We start from the raw sequence: 22125 nt of genomic DNA, 5'->3' as shown, positions 1-22125 counted from the left end.
GTAGCACTGTTTAAACCAGTGACCCGGTTGCTAGGTCACGCTCCGTGTCATCTTCTGGACATTTTCCCCAGCTGTTGGAGAAAAATGGCCGGCCGTAAGAGAATATTGCCTCGTAACCAGAGGATCCTGTAGCTGCGATATCAATTTGTGCCCTTTAAATAATTGATGGGATGCACGGTGCGGATTGTTCGGATAGCCGCGAGTCATTTAATCTGAAGATCTGCCAGTTGTGCCTGCTGTGAAAATGGACTGCAATCATGCAATAAGATGTTTCCATAAAGCACATCGGACGTTGTCATCGTATAACATATTGCAGAGGTTCTTAAACAATAGAAAAGTAATTGGCTTCAGTTCTCATCCAGTGAATGCAATATACCTAAGACAGATAGTGAAGCTCAGGGGGAATCGGAAATGAATCTGTATGTTAATTTAAAGTGGATGGAGTGCTGTTTGCTTATGAGAGGAAATAAATGTAAGTGCACATATTTACACTGACAGGAGTGTTTTTCCGGACTGTTTCTGTAGTGATGGTTTCGTCTTGCAATTGTAAATACAGGCGAACATTTGATGTTAAGTGTAATTTTTTGTTTGCTTGTGTCGTAGTAAAGTTCTTTATACAAATACAAGTTTTGTCTTTAGCACTACAGTAGTGAAGGTTGACCAAAAGTGTAATGTATGAAGCCAAAGGGACAGGGATTTGCTAAAGCCAGGACTAGACCTTAGTTAAATGAGGATATTTAAATTGTTTCAAAACATACTTTACAAAAAAAAGAAACATGTACTGTGCGCATCTTGACAAAGCAATTACTGAAATTACAGTACTGATCTATTTTAAGATACGCCAAAGTTGTTTTTGATCAGGTGACCACCACCTGTCTCTTTAAATTTTGAGCACAGATGGCAAGGTGGGTTGATACCGTTTACGTGTTTACTTCTGACAAAGTACAATTTGTACATTTGTTGTCAAATTAACAACAAAATTTCAATAAATGGTCTAAGTTTGTCTTTTCAGCAGCGTTGTTTGAAAGTGTTTGGACATGTTTGCATATCCAGAGGCTGATTTTCTAGGTCACGATTTCAACCCTGTTGATGTATTTTGGAACATGGTAAATCTAACAGTAAACTTGGTTTTAGCTCTTGGTGTTTGTGGGGTCGGTGTGAATTAAAGGGTTTTGTGATTTTGCCAAGTGAGAGATGTTCTTTGGTCAACAGCATTTTTGACCCTGGTACAACATTTCAATCAACCAATCAGATTTGAGTGATAAATGTACATTTCATATGAAGTGTACACTTACAGACCGGAAGCTAACTGCAGTCCAGGCGCGCACGTCTGATGAAATGGTCTATAGGTTTGTTCTAGGGTCACCAAAGTATGTTGCCCCAAATACATCTTTCACTTGGAAAAATAAGTTTGCAGTGTGTATTATGTGTGTAGGCTGATGTTTAGAAGCGTGCACAAAACCTGTGCCTTATTATCACATAGAGTAACAAGTGTTCTGTATAAGAGCCAAAGCGACACAAGGTCATCTTCCTTCGCAAGCCTTCTCACGCTGTGCACAGGCAGAACAGCGATGAGCTTTTCAAAACCCTCATGTCTTACGCCCAACTGTGTGATCCGCTCCTGAGCCAGATCTAAGATATACTGTACGCAGATCTCCACTTCAAGTAATAGTTGACCAGTAAAATGAAACTTCTCCCATTGTTTACTCGCCCTTTTGCTGTTCCAAATCTGTTATTTTGTTCCTTTTGAAACCCTGCTTTGTGATATCCAGGTCTGTTAGTATAGAGACCTACCTTTGCAATGCAGATTTGAAACAACAAGCAGGTCGAGTGAATGATAAAATTATTCTTATTTTTGGATACTATTGTACACTTAAATTTCAACCTAAAGTTGCTACCGGTCACACATGCTCTAACAGTATATAAAGTCTTAGCGTTACATTAAGACACTGATGCCGGTAATAATGGACGTCTTGCGCTCTGTACCACATGTGCATTGCAGTGTGTGTCCTGTCAAAGGCAAGACAGCAGGAGAATGAGATGGAGCAGCGAGGTGTCCGACAGTTGGCAGTGTTTTCCATTGGCTGGCCGTGTTAGATTAGGCTGCACACATGCTGGTGACCTCTCCACGGACACCTGTAGGGTGAGGTTATTGGCCGAGCAGACTCCTGATGCGAGTTCTCTGATTGGACAGAGCGGTGGAGGAGGGCCAGAAGATATTTAAACCTGTGTTTAGGTGTTTTTTAAGATAAAATGTTAAGGTTAGTTTAGATTTGGATTTCACCCACCAGAAATAGTCTCATTTGACTACTTATAAAGTGTTAATGATTTTTAATCTCCATTTGCAGTCCAATTATAATGGATTTATTTATACAGTGTGTTATAATGGCTTGAATGCATTGACCAGGCGGCTCGTCTCAACGCCCAGTTTGGTGGGAAACGACATTGTCTGAGACCTTCCCTATTTATATACGTGTTGGAATACCGTAAGCACGTTCAGTTTTCCAGGCATCTATTTTTTACAATGCAATCCAAGAGGCACACATACATGGGCCATGTGTTTATGTCTTTGCGACACAGGTGACCTTATGTCCTTCAGATTACCATCTGATGTCCAAGCTGAGGTCCATTACCGTTCCATAAGGCAACAACTGTATGAGGTGGTAATGCTGACATACTGGATACCATGGTACTGAATGTTTGCCATATTTACATACCATTGTCTGTACGTGGGATTCCAAAGAATAACTTTATTTTTCAAACATATATAACTTTATGTGTGACAATATGTGCACTGAAATGTTTGTTGTGAGGCTCAGGCAATCTACAGCAATATTTAATACAGTATAATGATAACTTAAAATAAAGTTACATTTATTTTTACATTAATTTATTTATTGTATTTTAAAGACAAATTGGAACAAAATAAAGATTAAAAAAGAAAGTTATACTAAACGGTTGAGCAAGCAATAATTTTACCGTTTACCGTACCGTACTAGTGCATGTTAAATGGTTAGATAGCAAATTTACATGGCAAATAAATGAAAAACAAACTGTTATTAATGTATTTTTATATTATTAATATGATTTATTTATATTATCATATGTATTATTCATGACAGCTTCCCGTAGCTGACACTAGCAACGCCAAGGTCATGGGTTCGATCCCAGGGATTGCACATATTACAAATGTATTGTATAATGCAATGTAAGTCGCTTTGGATAAAAGCGTCTGCCAAATGCATAAAAATGTAAATGTACACATTTACACATTTCTCAACTGCCCAAATATCTGCAACCCGCTGGCCTTAATTTTGCCTTTTAAAAACATTAGGGTGGAACATACTTTTCGACAGCAACTGTGCGGTTGTCCCGTGTGTATTAGCATAGTGATAATTTACAGTGAAATAAAACGCTGGAACAACTTGTGCTCAACAGCCAGGACGCATGGAGATGTTAACACTTGAGGCGTCCCACAGCTGGGAGTTTACCAGTAGATTTATGCCCTTCACAGGTAGGCTGCCTTCAGTTAACTATTTGTGGTCTAACATTGCGGAACCCGGTGTAGCGACCTTGTCGCACGGCGCTATTATCTGAGCAATAGATCTGAGCATGTAATATTAACCTATGGCAGCAGTCTGTGGAAGAGTTAGACAGAGATAAACGGTTCACCCAAAGGAAAAGAATTGCTTGAGTCTCGGATGGGGAAAGAGGGAAAATGCAAGAGAGGGAGGATGGATGGGTGCGACTGGGGACAGATGTGGCGAGTGATGATTTATCTCACTGTCTCAGCCTTTTCCCAGAGTGACTCGGTGCGGCGGCGGCCACGCTTGCATGGGATAAACACATTAAGCGGCCAGTTAATTAAAGGGGCCGCACGGGCGACCCGAGACCTTGAGGGAAGCAGAAGGTTTGATTGTGCTTGTTACTGACTAGATACACAATCAGGGTGTGTTTGCGTGAAGGGTGATATACTTAAATGAACTCACCCTGTGATACCGAAGGGGGGCAATGTAGGTCAGAACATGTCGCTTGAATGAGTAAGAGCTTGCGGCACGGTCAGACTCCGACTTAAAGGAACAGTTCACCCAAAATGAAGAATCTGCAATTATTTAATCGCCCTCATGTCAGTCCGGATCGGTGTGGAATATACTTGGTCTCTTTTCCATAATATAAAAATGAATGAGGTCTCGGCCCGTCAAGCTCCAAAATGACCAAAACCGGTTCGGTGAAAGTAGTCTGGATGATTTATGCGCTGTACTTCAAGTCTTTTGATTCTGTCACTAAGCGTTCGTACAACTTCAGAAGACTTTGAAAGTTGGCCAAGCAGTGATACATTCAGATTTATTCATTTAGAAATGAAACAGCCCAAGTCCCCATTCTCTTTCGTCATACGAAACATTTTTAAGTTTTCTTTAGGGCTGCCAAGCGATTCATCGTGATCGCATCCAGAATAAAAGCTTGGTTTTACATAATATGTGTCTGTGTGATTTTGCATTGTACACAAACATGCATATATTTAAGAAAAATAGAAAATATTCAAACGAATCCACATTTATATATCATTTAAATATTGGTAAATATGAATACATACATGTAAATATTTCCCAAATATCTATACATGTATGTTTGTGCTTATACATACAAAATGAATATGCACCTTACACAGACATAGTTTATTCTGGATTTTTGTATTGCTCAAAATAACATACAGTACATAACATACTGCCAAGAGTCTACATTAATGATCACAAAAAACACATTACACATTAAATAATTTCACGGTTTTAACAGCTTTTCTATTTGTATTATACATAAAAGTTATCGTATCATTTTCAATGTCCTTAAGCACCAAAAACGTACAAAATTTGCTTAAAAAAATTGACACAGATGTATATGATACCTAACCAATATAATCATAAGAATAATTACGCTTCACTATGTTTATTCTGGATGCGATTCATCGTGATGAATCGTTTGACAGCCCTAGTTGTCTTGAGGGGAAGGTCATACATGTTTGTAACAAGTAGTTGTGAGTTCACAACAGATTTTTAATTCGAGGTGAACTATTTCTTCAAAACACAATGGAGGCACATAGACACCGCCTGAACGAAATGAGGCATTGCTAAAGGGAACGACTTAAATAGCGACGATTTTCATGGCTCCGTCACACACGCTTGCTGACTGATGTTTGTATACAGTAAAGCTAATTGTCTAGATGACAGCAAATTGCCTGATTAGCATTTAGTCTTCTATCATTGAACATTCGCACCCTCTTTGATTACCAACTACAATAACAGTTGTCACACTTGCCTGCTGTGTGTCTCTGTTGCCTGACCTTGTTTGTTCCAGTAGCCCAAGGGAACAGTTTTGGACCAAGGGGCTTCTGTAGCACCACGTACTGGCGCTCGGCGGGGTCAGTCCAGTTGCTGTCCGGTAAGGTCAGGGGGTAGAACTGTGACCTTACAGTTATGGTTTTATTGACATCATGGGGTGTGTGGACTTTTCTTTCAGGCTATGTGACACCTGTGACGTCTGGGCATCCAGCGTTGGGATACCTTTGGCCAATCAGGAGCTCCGATGCTTCATTGACCTCTCTTCGGGAGGAGAGGATTGGTGGAGACTGTGTTATTTGCACAACCCTATTCCTTGAACCCATTGAAGGGTCATTGAATGCAAAAACAGTTGTTTTTAGGCTTTCGTGACAAACGGGGTCTTAAAGGGATAGTTCACTCGAAAGTGAACATTTTGACATCATTTACTCACCCTCTTGTCATTTTAAACTCACTTGTGTAAGACGTCCCCGGATGGTGTTTGTGCTCCGCTTTAATCTACTCTGCCCATCCGCTCGCTAAAGACCTGGAATACAACACAACAGGAGCTTTGAGAAAATCTCCTCTAATTTAAACAGAATCTGGATTCATAAAGTTGGCTCTTTCGAACGCGGAGTGGGCTTAGCCGCACGTCACTCATCTGCATTTTTAGTACGAAGTGCTTTGTGTAGTCCACTGAAGGGTTGCTTTCAACGGCCTCCAGTCAGCTGAGACGAGCAATTCCACAAAGACCGATCTGCCTGAAAATGTTTAGGGTCATAACTGATTACGATCAGCGTCAGCGACGGCATTCTTTAGATGTCATTTATAGACACTTTTCATATCAAGAGAATTATATTTTCTAAACTTTACCCCTAAAACTCTAACCTTCATCGATAAAGAGTTGACATTTGATTTGCATCAAAATTAGTTGGACGATTTATGAGCATTTCCACTTTGGATGTCATCATGTCAGTATTTGACGTTTCTATATTCTTGAGGACAAAAATGTGTCCATTACCTGCACTCCATTTATGTATTTGTGCATTCTAGTGTACATTTTATGAGTTCTTGCATTCTTAAGGATGAATTTTAGGATTCAATCTACACGAGATATTTTGAGAAATCACTATCAGTTAACGGGGGCCAATGCTGTTTGGTTACAAACCTTTTTCAAAATATCCTTTTACTTTCTGCATAAGAAAGAAAATATTACGAAAAATAAAACGAATGACATAAGAGCACGTAGATGATGAAGAATTTCCATTTTTGGCTAGCCTGTCCCTTTAAATCACTTAAACAGAATACATTCAGCATTTACCTCTGGTTGTGTATCATGCGTATATAACCATATAAAACAGTCTTGCATTTTTAGGTTCAATATAAAAATGTACAAAGAAACGTCATATTTTCTCTTTTGAGAAGGTTTTGTAAGATTACCTTGCTATTTTTGTAGAGGAAGTTTATCCCCTCCACACGCAATTTTAGGGTGGAAATGAGACTCGGCACTAAATATAAGATTCATCATTTTTCCAGCACATAAAAATGTTGATTTGCATAAAGACATTAGCACAAGTTGTTAACATTGACGAGCTCTTAATTGAGATACTTTAATTTCCCTCTTAAAAGCGACATTAAGATCCGTCCTGAGAATGAGCAAAAACTATTTCCATTACACTTTTCGAACAGGTTATTTTTAAGCGTATTCTGTGACTGTTTCATGAAACATGCCTCATTTTAAAATTTCGCATTGATGCATGACCGGCATAGAAAATGGTCACCCGTGCTGGCCACTCTCCACACCTATTTAACATTTCCACATTTTTGTCGTATTTTTGAACAGTAAATCCACTCGGTGTCTTTCTCATGTACCATGTCCTCTTGGCTCGTACTACATCCTTCATTCACTTTTCTGTTGGCAGCATTCATGGAATCAGATCGCCATCCGGTGGCCGGCGGAAGAACTGTCTACCGGTTCGTCCTGAAATGCTCTGTGTTGAATAGACCCGAGAGTGACAAAATCATCCATATTGAATCTGAGCGTGTCAAACAAAGCAGAGGGAGAGAAATGTCGGAGCTCTGTTTTGGCCGGAGCAAGCTGGAACTCTGTTCTTGACTGTCAGCCGTCTCGTTTGGAGGGTTGAATAATTGCATTGTGTGCCACTCAGAAAAGGGTGAAGAACGTTAAGATGCGTTTGAGAGCTGACAGCTTTAGCTCTCTCTCTCTCCCCCTCTCTCTCTCTCCTTCTCTCTCTCTCTCTAGCTTACACCCCCAGTAAACAACTGGAACAAATCCTGTTTTATTGAAGTTTTGCAGTGTGTGCCAGTACCGTGGGTGAGCGGTCTTGCCTTGCGTTTTTTCGTTGTTTTTGTTTTTTGCAGACCTTGAGTAGCCTGTTGTATTTACAAGCTCTGCTGTGAAACCCAGTGAAGCTGTCTTTCTGCCTACTGCCTACATAGACAGCCGCCTTCTGTGGTTTCGAACGTAAACTGAACCTCAAAAGTGACTGAATTGGAGCACACTATTTAAACAGGATCTCTGTATAGCATAGCGATAGCTCTCATTGAGGGAAGAATATAGGAGATGCAAATTATTAAAGGAATAAAGGACATGGGACATCAATTATCACATGGGTTGTTCTATCTAGCCATACATGTGTTTGTTTTGAAAACAAACTATTAATAAGATATTATATTCTTATTATGAATATGTATTTATGTTTTTTAATACAATTTTGCTGTCACACCAGCTTTTAATAATTTCTACGTTTGCTGACACAACGCTAAGATGTCTAACGTATTCTGTAGAGCAGTTTGTCCGTTTAGGGCTACTGTAGAAACAACATGGTGAATTCCATGCAAGGAGACCCGCGGTGTATAAACAGAAATAGCTCATTCTAAGCCAATAAAAACATTACGCTTCATTATGTAAGGACTTTATACACAACATAGTTATGCATATTTTATTGCGTTTCTGTCAATATATCCTCCTTAATATCACACATTGCCTCTTTAAGGGACGATATCGGGCAAATTAATTCATTTAATTTTTTTCTCTTAACTGGTTGTGATGTAATGTGCTGATGTTAATCCGAAAGCTGTCGGTTCAAATTGAATATTTAACAAGGTTATCGTGGTTCCATGAAGTGAAGAAGTTGTGTTATCATCATTGTGCCCTGAGCAAAACACTTCACCTCAAGTTCCTCCAGGGTGACTGAATCTGCTAGTCACTTTAGATAAAAAGACACTTGTTACAACACTAACGGTATTGGACATGATGAGACCTTGCTTGACAGTAAATGCAATGTTGTAGAGATGTGCGTTATCAGAATTAAATTATCAGCGCTCTTCGCCCGTCTCGCCCCAAAGGTGTGCTTATAGCACAGCCCAAATTCTCAGGAAGGCAAGAAAACATCTGCAGGAGGGAGAAAGACGGCATTTCAGAATTAATCTTAATTTAGGAATGAATTAGCTGTGTTTTCCTGCTGCTAGAAGACAGTCGGGATAATTGCAATTGTCTGGTAATTATGGATGTTGAAATGGGAAAAGTTAGCTCTTCGTATCCTGGTTTGACCGAGATGCCGGATGATCAAAGCGAGTTTTGGGATGTCTTACTTTTTCCGGCTTTTCATCAGTCAAAAGGCAGACATCAATCACTTCGACTCCAGAGGGAGAAAGGATACCATGGCAACAGCTGGGATGCTATTATGTGATGCTGTACAGTATGCATACGTGTGTATGTCTTTATCTAGTATATCAGCGCTACTTTTGTGGACTTTGTTTAGACATATGTACTGAATCAATCCTATTGTATATTTGATGACATCTTAGTACGTTTTTTTGTAGTATTCCAACAAAACAAAGACTACTGTAGCTCTTTTAGAACACGTTCTCAGTATTCTTAAGGATATAATTTTAATATATAATCCTCCTGTAGGCCATTTCATTCTCCTACATCCCCCCCAGATGATGTTCTTCAACTGTCCAGTATCAGGATGGTTTTCCTGTCTTTTGTATTCCAAGGCTGATAAAGCCGATTCGATATCCAATGGGATTCAAATGAGAATTACATTCTGCAGGAATTTTAGCTCATTCAGTGGAATCTTGTTTGAATGATTTCAGTCATAAATTAGAGCTAACCCTTAAAGATCCTAATGGGAATTTCCTCATAGTATTCCAACAAATCTACAACTGGATCTTTTAGGGAAGGTCCCAAAAGTGCTATTATGATTCCATAGGATAAAGAGCCCCTGTAGACACAAACAGAAAATAATACATTAAAGAATATCTTTCAGTTTTAAATCTCTTCCCACAGTTTTCTTTTAACCGTGAAATAGCAAGGCATTATTCCAGTATCTTCAGGGTTCAGATAAAGAATGCAATAAGACTTAAGAATCAAATAATGATAAAAAAACCTGCAAGAATTTCAGTTCATACTGTTGGATTGTTTTTGAGTCTAAGAGGATTGTTGTTTAATTCCTTTGATATAGAATCTAAATATAGTAGATATATTTTAGTAAACATCATCTTAAACCATTGAAGTCTTACAGTTTATGAACTTATATGAGTTTTAGAATATAATTAACTTATGTTAAATCTTAATACATTGATGTTTCCAGACGTCAGAGTATAAAGAATAACAATGAATGCATTTTCGTTATCTTTCTGTGGCTTTATTTATCCATTTGTTTGGCCAAATCCAATATGCAACAACTCAGGATATCATGCCTTTATTGTAGTAAAAATAGCAATGATATTTTGGAGCAAACTATGGTTACCATGGTAATCCTCTCACAAGTCTTTGTGATTCGCTGCTTTTGGGGGGTAACTCTTTGGATACCGCACATACTGTTTACATGTGCGTATAAACTACTGTTTGTCTGACTAGACATCTGTCTGTAGCCTCGATGGAGGATTTTAACACACAGAGATGGCTGTGTGGCTCCCGGATGACTCACTGTCACGCCAGTGGTGGAGCACGGGATCAATTGGCACAAAAGAGACTTCATTTCATCAGACATCACTAGAGGAGCAACCTGTAGCCATGGAGACGAGACTCCGGCTGGTGGCTGTCAGGTCCTGCTGCGTCTGTTTCAGGAGGTTTCCAAATACGTTTAAACACAGTGAAAACGACTATTAAGTGTCAGGCCAGTACCTGTCCAGTTAGGATAACCTGTGATATTGCAATGAACGATATGACCTTAATAATGTCATGTTTAGATGCTTGTTACGCATGTTCTGCAGATTTATTTTGCTAATCACAGATAAACCACGTTGTTTAGTTTTGGAAAGTTCAGAGATATCTAAAAAACACGGAAAGGAAGCTAAATGAATGAGTAAAGAAGTATTCAATATCGATCGCTACGGAATCGCATTGAATCAAGCAATTCGGTCATGTCCTGATATATCCGTGGCTCTGTTCCAAAAAATACATTCGGAGCTAGCAGCATTTTTAATCAGGTTACAGACATTACATTTACATTTAGTCATTTAGCAAAGAGTCCAGGGAGTAATAGGCGATATGTCATAAAAGAGCAATAGTTCAATAGGTGCTAATGCAAAGTTACTAGTTTCAACAAAAGATAGACCACTACCTGTTGAGACATGAAGGTAGGTAGCAGTATTAAGTTGACTGCTAATAGTTCTTAATAAAAGGGGTGTAACGATATGATTCGATACACAATACTGGGTTTACGGTTGGGATTGCATCACAGTATTCGGAAAATTGTTAAAATAAGAAACTGACACATAAATGAGATTTTTACCCAAAATATTATTATTTTGGAACATTTGTAAATAAAATGACTACATTAAAGGTTTAATTTACCCGTCTTTATGTAAACTAAAGACTCTTTGCACATACAGTCCGAAATGTTCGCATTTGGCGCTCGTATGTACAGTGTCTCTGAATTCAAATGCTTGCAACGGATGCGAAAAACGCAGAAAATCGAACCTGTCTGGAGGCGCTGTGTCAATGTGATTTAAACAACGTGAGGTCGTATTTATTTTTTAACCTGCGGAAATTTCGGACGCACATTTCGGACTCAATGTGCAATGGGCTTAACCCGATGAAAATGTTATTAATCTAAATTCATTTTAACATAAAAATATACAAATTAATTGTCATATACGATACATATCGCTACTTTTGACCAATGGCAGCATTGCATCGATCCTTCAATGAAGAATGCAACGCGACACACAATCGTTGAAGAACTTTATTTTTTGCATGATGTGCATTTGTTTTGTGTTTTCATGATTGTTAGTAAATCAGAAAGAAAAGTTTACGGTCACCTTGTTGGTATGAAGTGCATTTTAAATCAGTCACTTGTGCTTTTATTTCAGTTAGGTTGTTATAACCTAGAAAGTACAACATCCCAGAAAGGACATTTTCGTTAAAAAAGGTGTAATAGCCGTCTGGATACACCCCTAGTGCCTATGCTAAAACAAAGTAAGGCTTACTGGGCTTTGGAACAAGGCCTGCGTGCGCCTTTCTTCATGTAAATGAGTTGACTCTGTCTTTTGATGAATGAGATATTTCTCATAAACAAGCCCAAACATACAAATGAAGCTGCCTGTCCTTGATGCTTTTTAACACATTGTCTGACATTGATCATGACAGTGAAAAATCTTGAAATGTAGCCAGTGGAACTAAACGACATCCTCCCTAGCACACTAAGAGCTAATAGGAAATATACGTGTGTGCCGTGCGTGGAGGATTACAGACGATGCTTTAATGGCACACATTATAGAGCTGTGATGGCTTACCCCTGACCTCTTGGAAGGGGAGTGTGTGTTTACAGCAGATTACTGGAGGTTTTGGAAATGCTAGATGTGCTTTTACCTTTTTATCATTTTTCCCTTTCCGGCCTGTACTTCCTCTCCCCTCAAGCAGATATTCCGTAAGCCGTGACACCTGACCCATGCAAGATCTCAGAGAAACAGTTGACATTTTAGATCAGGATTACAGCTCTGCTTTAAAGATTACCCGGGTCACAGTTTGTTTGCTCGGATTCTGGGGAGACAGAGGAGGTGTTGGATGTAAGCAACCTCCCTCATAGTGTACTCTGTTCAGCAGGTAAGCTGGCATTCTCCATTGCCTACTGACCAGAAAGAGACTGCGGATAAAAGCGCATGGTAATGCCACCAGAAGCTCTTCCCGGGGTAGAAATGTTACCGGAGTCGGGGTTATTAAAATAGGAAAAAAGAAAGGAGCACGTAAAGAAAGTTTGTTAAGTATGTTTACTGTAAGATGTATTGCAGATCCGTTATAATATACTACATTTTTTTATATGTTTTAATGTATAATTTGGAGTAAATTGAATTAAAGGGATAGTTCACAGAAATCTGTCATCATTTATTTACCCCTGTGTCGTTCAAAACCTGTATATGACTCTTTCTTCTGCGGAGCACAAAATGTTCTCAAAAAAAACCGGAAGTCATTCCATTCCAGTTTGGTTATCAACATTCTTCAAAATATCTTCTTTGTGTTTTGCAGAAGAAAGATTAAGTTTAAAATGACATGACATTGATTGATGGAAGAATTTGATGTTTTTCTTTAAAGCAGTAAACCATCACCATTATCTAAAAGACACATACACCTTAAAAAGCGTAATGTATAGTCATGCACACATAAATGGACATTTTCAATACATTGCAATGTTCAGGGTATATAATCACTGCAGTTAGATGGAATTGCATGTTGATAAATCTGTGCATGTGAATATATCATCAAGTCTATCATCAATCTTTATACATTTCGCTTGCCCACATACACACATACAAAGACAGTTCGGATAGACCACCTCCTTCAGCGGTTGCTCTCTAAAGTACACCGGTGACCTGGCGAAGAATTCGCCCCCTGCAAGACGGCAAATAATAATCAAGGCCTTGGATGTTGTCAAACTTACAGGTCACCGGGTGTTGCATAGCAACAGAAATTGCAGGGGCTGATCCAGAAAAGAGGTGATGTATGTGAGTGATCTGTGGTCTGTGTGGAAGGGCGAAGTGTCACACAATTGATCTCTATTTTTCTGTCATGCGGCAGTGACCTCGGCTGACCGGGTCTACTAGCAGCCGTAGGCGTTGTATAGGTTCTGCTCTCTGGTGTATTCATTTTTTTTCTCTTTTGTACAGTACATTTTTCCTACACAAACTTATACAGATAACTTGTGGATCTTGATGTAATGTATGTGGGTTTAATGGTGGCTATGGGGCAGCTTTGTAAATGCGTTTATTTACCACTTTTTTTTTAAATCGGTTGGTTCGAAGTTTTTAAGCTTGGTATTGCTATGGCTATTGACATTTAAGCAAACCCCTGACCTTAAGTATCACGCTTGACTGTGGAACTTGTCTTGTATCATTTGTGCTACATAGATGGTGTGGTATGGTGTGTAGTTGTGAGGCTTGTTGAGGAAAGGTGTGCTGTCTGTTATCTAATCGACTGGACTATTGCTTGAACAGTGTTTGGATAGAGGGAGCCATAAAATCCAAATCACTTTTTTGTAAAATCGCACAAGCTTTAGCAGTTGTACAGCGACCACCCACAGCATCGTTCTGTACAGGCAAACTGACATTACATGCAAGTAAAAAGAAGATGGCAAAGAATAAGAATGTTAAGCGTGGGTTGTGGGTTGTGGGTTAATACCCAGATGACATTCTGATAACGTTCTGATAAAATACATTATAGTGCACCGCAAGTCACTTTGAATAAAACATCGGTAAAATGCATAAACGAAGAGTTTATTTGCAAAAGCTGATAGAGCTCATTTTAAAAGTTCATTTTATTATGTTATGTTTTCATGGTGTTTTATTGTGTTAGCTGTGTTTCTTCTTATTATTACTTAATCACTTACTTAAAGAACCCACTCGCAATTTGATTGATATTCTTTGAACATAATTTTATGTTGACTGAGTTATCTGCTTTTGCAAATGGAGTTGAAATATAAAGTTGAACTTGATTTACTTGTATGCGATCTATAATCTTTGACTCGATTGGCTTAATCTTTTGGCTCAACGGATATTTTATAGGAAAAAAGATGATGATTAAAAATAAATTTTTCAACATATGTTTGAAATAATCGCGTAAATGAAATATTTATTCGCATGGCTATGAATAGTTTTTATTGTCTCGTGTTTTTGAGGAAGCAGAGGTTGAAATTGGAACAAACCCTTCATTGACCTATTTCACCGACGCCTACATCACATCAACATATTATTACCTCCTAACAACCGGCCTGATTTTCATTCAGCTGTATAATTAGATGATAGATATAAACTTTCAGAGCGGTGGGAATTGCATATCACTGTTTTTAATTAATATTTTTCATATTGTGTATAATCTGCCTCACCTAGCAAAACAAACATAATTATGATTACATTACGGCACTATTTTCTATATTAGCTTAGATACCGTATGTGTGTGGTATGAATGGATGGTACAAATTGAGATTGAACCGGAATACATAACTGAAATCGAAAATTGTATTGAAGGGAATGGAATAGAATTCAACTCATTTTTCATTTTTGGTTGAACTTTTCCTCAACGATTATGGATTTGTAAAATGAATTCAGATTGTAGAAGTAATAATCGGACTTTGGTTAAATTTGATAAGATATGTTTCGTTGTGTTCATATTGAGATCTTCAATAATATTGACCTGTGATAGCACGCTCAGTTTTTGACATTTGTGAGTATTTTTCTGCTATCCGAGACATAGGAGACTCAAGCAAATATTTGGATTTACTCTCCATTTAATCTCATTGATATTAAGGACCGTATATGTTTTTCCCTTAATGTTTAGAAAAGTAATGCAACACTAATTTGCACCCGGTTTGTGTATTCATTATTTTCCTGTGACGCATACAGTATGCACACAAGACCTGATGATGAAAGCAGTTCGTTCATTTGTCAGCTCATTATGTTCCAGGTAATGAAATCGAAAACATGGATGAACTCAATTGAATCAAAGATTATGGAAATGAACAGTTCTGATGATTTTCCTGAGCCGCTGGCTTTTATGCACTTTTCCTCTTTTATCCAGCCGTGGCCACCGTTCTCTCAAACACTCGCCACAAAGACAAAACAGCGTGGTCCTCCGCATCCCCCTGGTGAATTATTAATAGCGCTGTACATACTGCTAAAATCACACGCTACCCTTGAATATAAGACGTCTCCATACATTTCATTTAGAAACGATGCAACCATCAAAGAAACATCCGGCTCATTCATCAGGGAACAATGTGGAAAGTAATTTCCCAGAGGTTGCCGCACCGGCTGTCTTTATGTCAGTTTTCCGATACGTTCATATCATCGCGCCGTGTCGAAAATTAAACCGGTGACTGGCGGTTTGATGGCTTTCAATGAACCCGCCTAACGCACTCCTCACACCGTTTTGTACGTTCAAGCGTTAAGACTGAAGGCGGTTATTATATTTGTGAATAGTCCATAATTTCCCGGCGAGCGTTGGGGGCCACGCGGCCTGTTTGTCACCGTAGGCCTGGCTTGATTGATGTGGCCGGGGTTTGTTACAGCTGTAAAGAAGGTCGGGAACTTGTGCGGAGGGGGTCGCACCACACAGTGCTCTGCAATTAAGCTGTTTTCTTTCTGTTCATTAAAAGTAAATTAGTCACTGCAACAAGAGGAGCTGTCTTCATCTCATTGTCGTCTCCAGAGTGCACCAAGCAAAGCCAAACATGAACCTGTTGTTGAATCACTCAGTCATTTCTCGCTCTGGTTCTGTGTGTCTTGCAGGGCCGACGAGGAAAAACAGGGGAACCGGGGACACCGGGACCATCGGTAAGCCATTTCTCTTTTTGTTCTCTAAGAATAATCCACCCCGTCTAGAAAGCTGCCATGATGCCTGCAAAGACAGCCAGTTTGGTTTGTGTTGTTATTTGCAGCTGGTGAAATAATAGATTTGCACCGTGCTGTGAACTTTCCCATTTGAATCATTTCTGTCACATGCAGGCAAGCAAAAACACCTTTACATTTTTAAAACGCTGTTTCACCTGATATCCAGCTAAGAATATTGCTGTTTTCATCCAACGTGTTCTGTTGAAACATTATTGATCTGATAATCTCACGGATGGCTTCACAGCATGCATTAAGTGAGGTTTAAAACGTAAAACACTTTCTTTTAAACAACCAGCCGCTCGGATCTCAGGCATAAATCGCGCAGGTGAGCTATTGGCAAGTTATGATAGCAGTCGCTAAAGTTTGCTCATCGAGCATCGACAACTGATGCCAAATGGATCATTGCATATACAGTAGATATTAACCAAACGCAACTTGCACATTAAAATGTACATTTTAGCCATAAAGAAGAATTATGGCTACTTGCGTTCCTGTAGTGAGACGAATGGGCCTGTTATTTGCCAGTTTGTATAGGCAGATTCATTGTCAGTTCACAGCAGCTATAGGAGAATGTGCCAAAAGAAGCATTTGCGTTCTTTGGACTGAAAGATAAATGATCATTCGATGTTCAGGCTATTTCTGGAAATTAGCGATTAACGCTCGTGTACAATTTTATTTGTCAATAAAACATCGGAAAGGGACATCCGGTGTATAATGTCAAAAAGGGACATGAGATCAGGTAGGTGTGATCTGGCTGTTTGAATTTGGGTAAATCATTTGGAGCAGTGTGAGATTAGCTGTTGTTGCTGATAGTGGCATTTTTGTATTATATAGGCCTACCTTTTAAAATATTAAATATATAATACAAATGTATCAAGTGTAGAATGAAATCGAGGTACTGAATATTTCTTGTAATGTAATATACTGTAAAATACTGAATGATTCTTGTACTTGACCAAGGCCCTATATGGTTCAGTCCGAGAGATAAAGGGGTCTAAATGTGGCTTCATGAGAAATTTGATCAAATGTACATATTTTTAGACATAAATAACGAAATGTGGGACATTTTTCTAAAATCTGGTACTTCAGTATTTTATGGAGGAGTGTCTGAAGATCGAATCATGTTGAAACTAAACATGTATATTTTTTACTTCGATCAAGACAATTGCATTGAACATAACCATTTCAGTGTCCTTTTGGTTACCGTTAAAAATGTTGGAGATGAGGCACATTAACTTGCTCTGAATAGTTGTTTTATAAGATTCTATATTTCTATAGATTCTATAGAGTTAGGTAAATTTGGATAAAGGGATGTTGTTAATTATGGCCTGAGCTCGGATGATGTAAGGAAGGGCTCATTGTCATGTGGAAATAAAAAATGAGCCCTGCCCATACTGTTGATATAAAATGACAAGCACACAATTCTCATGTCCATTAGAAGGGAACATCCCACTTGTCCATATAGTGTATATTCTATACAAGTCCCCTGATGAGCTGAATTTAGTTATTTTCTATTGATTACGTGAAATCTCCTTCACACACACGCATGTGGCTCATCGTTTCAAATCACAATTTCAAGCGGCCCAGAGGGGCACATTAAGAGCGGTGCCATGCGTAAACGTTATTGAAGAACCTGATGAGGCTCTCAAAAGGGCTCTAGTTTACTGCTTGATAAATAGTCATCTCATCTCAGCCCGGGAATCAATATGAAACGTGTGTATGATGTAAAAATTACACACGCCACAGTCTCTAAATTACGCGTGGCTTTAGGGGTTTTACCTTGCCCTCGGCTAGTTGCTTTTGGCTACACATATAGAGGTGAAAAAAAGGCCAGTGTTCATCATTATTCTATGTGTTTTAATGGACATCTTTGTTCAAAATAAATGTTAATTCGATCGTGTCTTGAAATAGGGTGGATTGACACAGACAGAGGGCCCAGGTGCAGCTCTATCCAGTCCGTGTCCTGCCGGCTATCGGGTCCTTGTTTGGACTTCCCCGTTTGGACTCTTGTGTGCCCCTTCCCTAGGACTCTTGTGCTTCCCCGTTTTGGTTTTTGTAATTAGTTACAAAAAAATGTTGTTAACACAAGACTTTAATAATAAATACAAAACAAAACCCACGAGAGGGTTATATAATAATACAGGGGGATATGATATCAAGACAGGACTAATACTAACTACACTAAAATTAACTATTAGCAAGAACGACCAGTACCAGACCAGAACCAGACACAGGAACTCACCCAACAACCACAATGAACCAGCACAAGCTATAAGACACAAGGGCATTAAATAAGGGACCAAATCAAGAGGGGAACAAGTGAAGGGCATGAATCAATAACGAGGAGACGAGAGGGTGGGAACAGAGACAGATGGCAAGCCAAATAAACAATGATTGCCTCAATCCACATTAAACATGAGGTTCTGTCATGATACTGCCACTAGACCAAGAGAAACCTGACATGATGTGGCAGAATCATGACAGGTCAACATCACAGTTTTCTTTCTGGAAAAGGAGGTTCAACACTCACTTGATAGGGAGAAATGTGTAACGTCATTGGATTAGAACATGTTTTGGCCTCTAGCGGGTTCTTCATCAGACATCTGCTGTTATAATTTATGGATGGACTGCTTTTTAAAACCGTTGCGGACATTACCCTTGATGCTTTTTGTACAGTCTCACAATTTTGCCTATGCTTGGTTAGTGACCTTGAAATGATGTCATAATGCTGCTTATTTCCATTCTGTTTTCCTAAACCTCTGTTTATTTCCAGGTTTTAATTAGAATTTGAATCCCAGATGTGTCATTTGCAATCTTACACGCTTGCAGGAACCCAAACTTTCTTCCAGGGGAAAATAAATGATTTATACGTCGCCACACTTAATGATCGCTTAGCAGTTCATTAAACTACAAAGTCAATCGCACGTTGTTTAAAAACTGCACTTCATCTCTTAATCCCGAGCTCAGCAGGCCCTTTAGTTTGATGTGCATGTACACAGGCAAACACCAGAAGGTTCTGTCATTCCTCATATGATTCCTCATCGTATTAAGTGAAGAAAAGCCATAAGACTCGGAAGAGAAGTGGATTCGAGAGTGACATTTGAAAATGGCAGCGTCCTGATCATTTCCATGGCATGTGCCAACCTTGCTCCCGTCCCTGGGAGCTGGCATTTATGAGTCGCCACTCGTCTGTAGTGGGGATGAGGCCCCCGGATGTCACAGGCAGCCTCCCCCGGCTTCTCGCTTTTACCACCGGGTGTCAAGGAATGTGCAGTCCGGGAGGTCTTATCTGTCTCGATATTTAGTTGAGCTGATGTGTTTAGTGACCTTTGTAGGGGACATTTACAGGTGTTGTTGCTGCAGTGGTGGGCGGCAGAGTATAATAGGCAGAGAAAGCTGTGTCCTGGTTGGCATCTCGGAGCTGAATTGCCTGTTGAATTTGTTATTTGTTCACTAGCAGATCTCTTTTATCCCATTGGTTTAGAAATGACTAAAATAAGTGACTTAATTGGTTTTTCTTTTTTTACGCAGGGTCCACCTGGAACATGTGATGTTAAAGCCAATAAGGTAAGATAAAGCTGTGTGTTTTAGGTTTGAAAGGTATTGCGCATTTTAGTTTTTAATACTTCCTCATATCCAAATTTAAATCAGCCAAAATGAAAATTCTGTCATCATTTACTCAAGCCCTTGTCATTTTGGATATTTTTTTTCTGCAGAAGATCATTTGAAGAATGTTGGTAACCGCATAATGGCGGTAAACATTGACTTGCATGGGTTTTGTGTCCATACAATGGGAGTGAAAGGTACCGCCGTTGTTCGGTTACCAGAATATTTCAGAATATCTTCTTTTGCTTTCTGCAAAACAAAGTCATACAGATTTGAAATGACCAAAGGGTATTTTTGGCTAAAGTATCCATTTTAAAAGCTGATGCAAATGTAACTTTATACACCTCTGAACATATAGTTATGTATGGTATATTGCATTTCTGTCAATGGATTTTAGAAACAATTACACATTGGACCTTTAACCGTTTACACAAGTGTTGTCTGTTAAACTCTCCTGGGCCTTGTGGCAATAAAGGCACACTTGAGTCTATGAATCTATTACCTGGGAGATGCCTATTCTGTAGTGTCTGTCTATTGGTCAGGTAAGAGACGGCATTTACCCAGAACTGTCCTCCTGAGAACACACAGGTACACGGAAGGACACACTCTCATCCTACCAATTGGCTTCCTTCAGTCAAACGCTTGCTGTCTGCTCGGCATGTTAAACATCCAGAAGCGCGCACACACACGGGCGGCCTGAATCGCTCCACAGACTTGAGCCTGACAGATGGTAATTATGAACAGTGCTTTTGCGAAAGGTCTGCAATAATTTTCATAAAGCCCAGGGGTGTCATATCTCACCGGGGGCAACAACAGTGTATGAATATAAATATACAGTATATAAATATATAAATTAAAGGGAGCAAGAGTGAGTGTTTACATGACGCTTCTTTACCCATGAGCACACATTCGGCGCTGTCAGGTTTCATGGTGTACGGCCCGTCTGTCCAGCCTTTAACCTTCCTCTGATGTATAAGCTACACGGTCTCCTCATGTTGAAGGACTTCTGCGTGTAAGAATGGTACGCAGTCAACAGTGACCGTATCGTCCTCAGGGTTATAAATCATTCTCTGTAATCTGAATTGTTGCAGTGTTTTCCAATAAAATATATATGAACATTCTAAAAGAGTGACACATTTACACTTAAAGGTCCAGTGTATAAGATTTGGCAGCATCTAGTGGTGATGCTGCGAATTGCAACCAACTGCTATCCACCCCTCCCTTTCAAAGCATTTCGGTGGCTGACACAGAACTAAGATGTTGTCACATTTTTTCTTTTCTTTGCCGAAGGAGATAATGTATTTACAAAACACGCTCTTTAGAGCAGTTTGTCTGTTTAGGTCTACTGTAGAAACAACATGGAGAACTCCATGCAAGGGGACCTGCGTTGTATGTAGACAGACATAGGTCATTATAAGCCAATAAAAACATAACGCTTCATTATGTAAGGTCTTTATACACCTCTGAAGACGCAGTTATGGGTGTTATATTGCATTTCTGTAATAAATCCTCGAAAGAAATTACACATAGCACCTTTATAGATGATATTTGGTCTTGGAGGATGTCTTAAGGTTGTTTTAAACTAAAGCTAAATTAGTAGATATTAAATTAGTAGATAGTTGTTATGCATAAACTTCACAAATGCTTTTATACATTTTCTTTCGTAACCGCTTATTTAAATAAATGTTGATTATTCTTGTTTTTGTGATGTTTTGGATTTTAATGGAAGACACGCCGAATACAAAGTATAGAGTTTGTCGCACACAAATAATTGCTAGATCTCCTGTTATGTTTGCCAATTTGGCATGTTTGGTAATTAAAAACACGTAAATTGAATATTTCGGATTATAACCTGCAAGTTGAAGGACGTACTGTTACTCCAACAAATACAGTAAAAGATCTAGGCGTTATATTAGACAGCAACCTGTCATCTCAAAATCACATCTCAAATGTCACAAAAACAACCTTTTCCCATCTTAGAAATGTTGCCAAATTACGAAATATTCTGTGTGTTGCTGACGCAGAGAAGCTTATTCATGCATTTATGATCTCAAGACTTGACTACTGTAATGCGCTTCTTAGTGGTTGTCCTGCATCATATTGACTTTAAAGTTCTTTTAATCACTTATAAAGCCTTAAACGGTTTAGCCCCTACCTACCTAACAGAGCTTCTATCACACTACAACCCATCACGCTCCCTAAGATCTCAAAACTCCAGACTTTTGATAACTCCTAGAATAACTAAATCCACCAAAGGGGGTCGAGCTTTCTCATACGTAGCACCTAAACTCTGGAATAACCTTCCTGATATTATTCGAGAATCAGACACACTTGCCCAATTTAAATCTAGATT

The 22125-nt window shown here is 39.0% G+C and overlaps 1 protein-coding gene across 1 annotated transcript in view; it reads left to right on the top strand.

The window, feature by feature from the left end:
* The window catches only part of LOC306903884 (uncharacterized protein), a gene marked incomplete at both ends in the record, with an annotated part of 114539 nt that overhangs the window by 47378 nt on the left and 45036 nt on the right, over positions 1-22125 (top strand). Inside the window, 2 exons of the mRNA XM_079473424.1 lie at positions 16065-16109; positions 19698-19733. Coding sequence (XP_079329550.1) covers positions 16065-16109; positions 19698-19733 — 81 coding nt within the window. The remainder of the gene's footprint in view (positions 1-16064; positions 16110-19697; positions 19734-22125) is intronic.

The sequence above is a fragment of the Barbatula barbatula genome, assembly GCF_947034865.1.
Source record: "Barbatula barbatula genome assembly, chromosome: 14".
NCBI lineage: Eukaryota > Metazoa > Chordata > Actinopteri > Cypriniformes > Nemacheilidae > Barbatula > Barbatula barbatula.
This window is presented reverse-complemented; position numbering and strand designations above follow the sequence as displayed.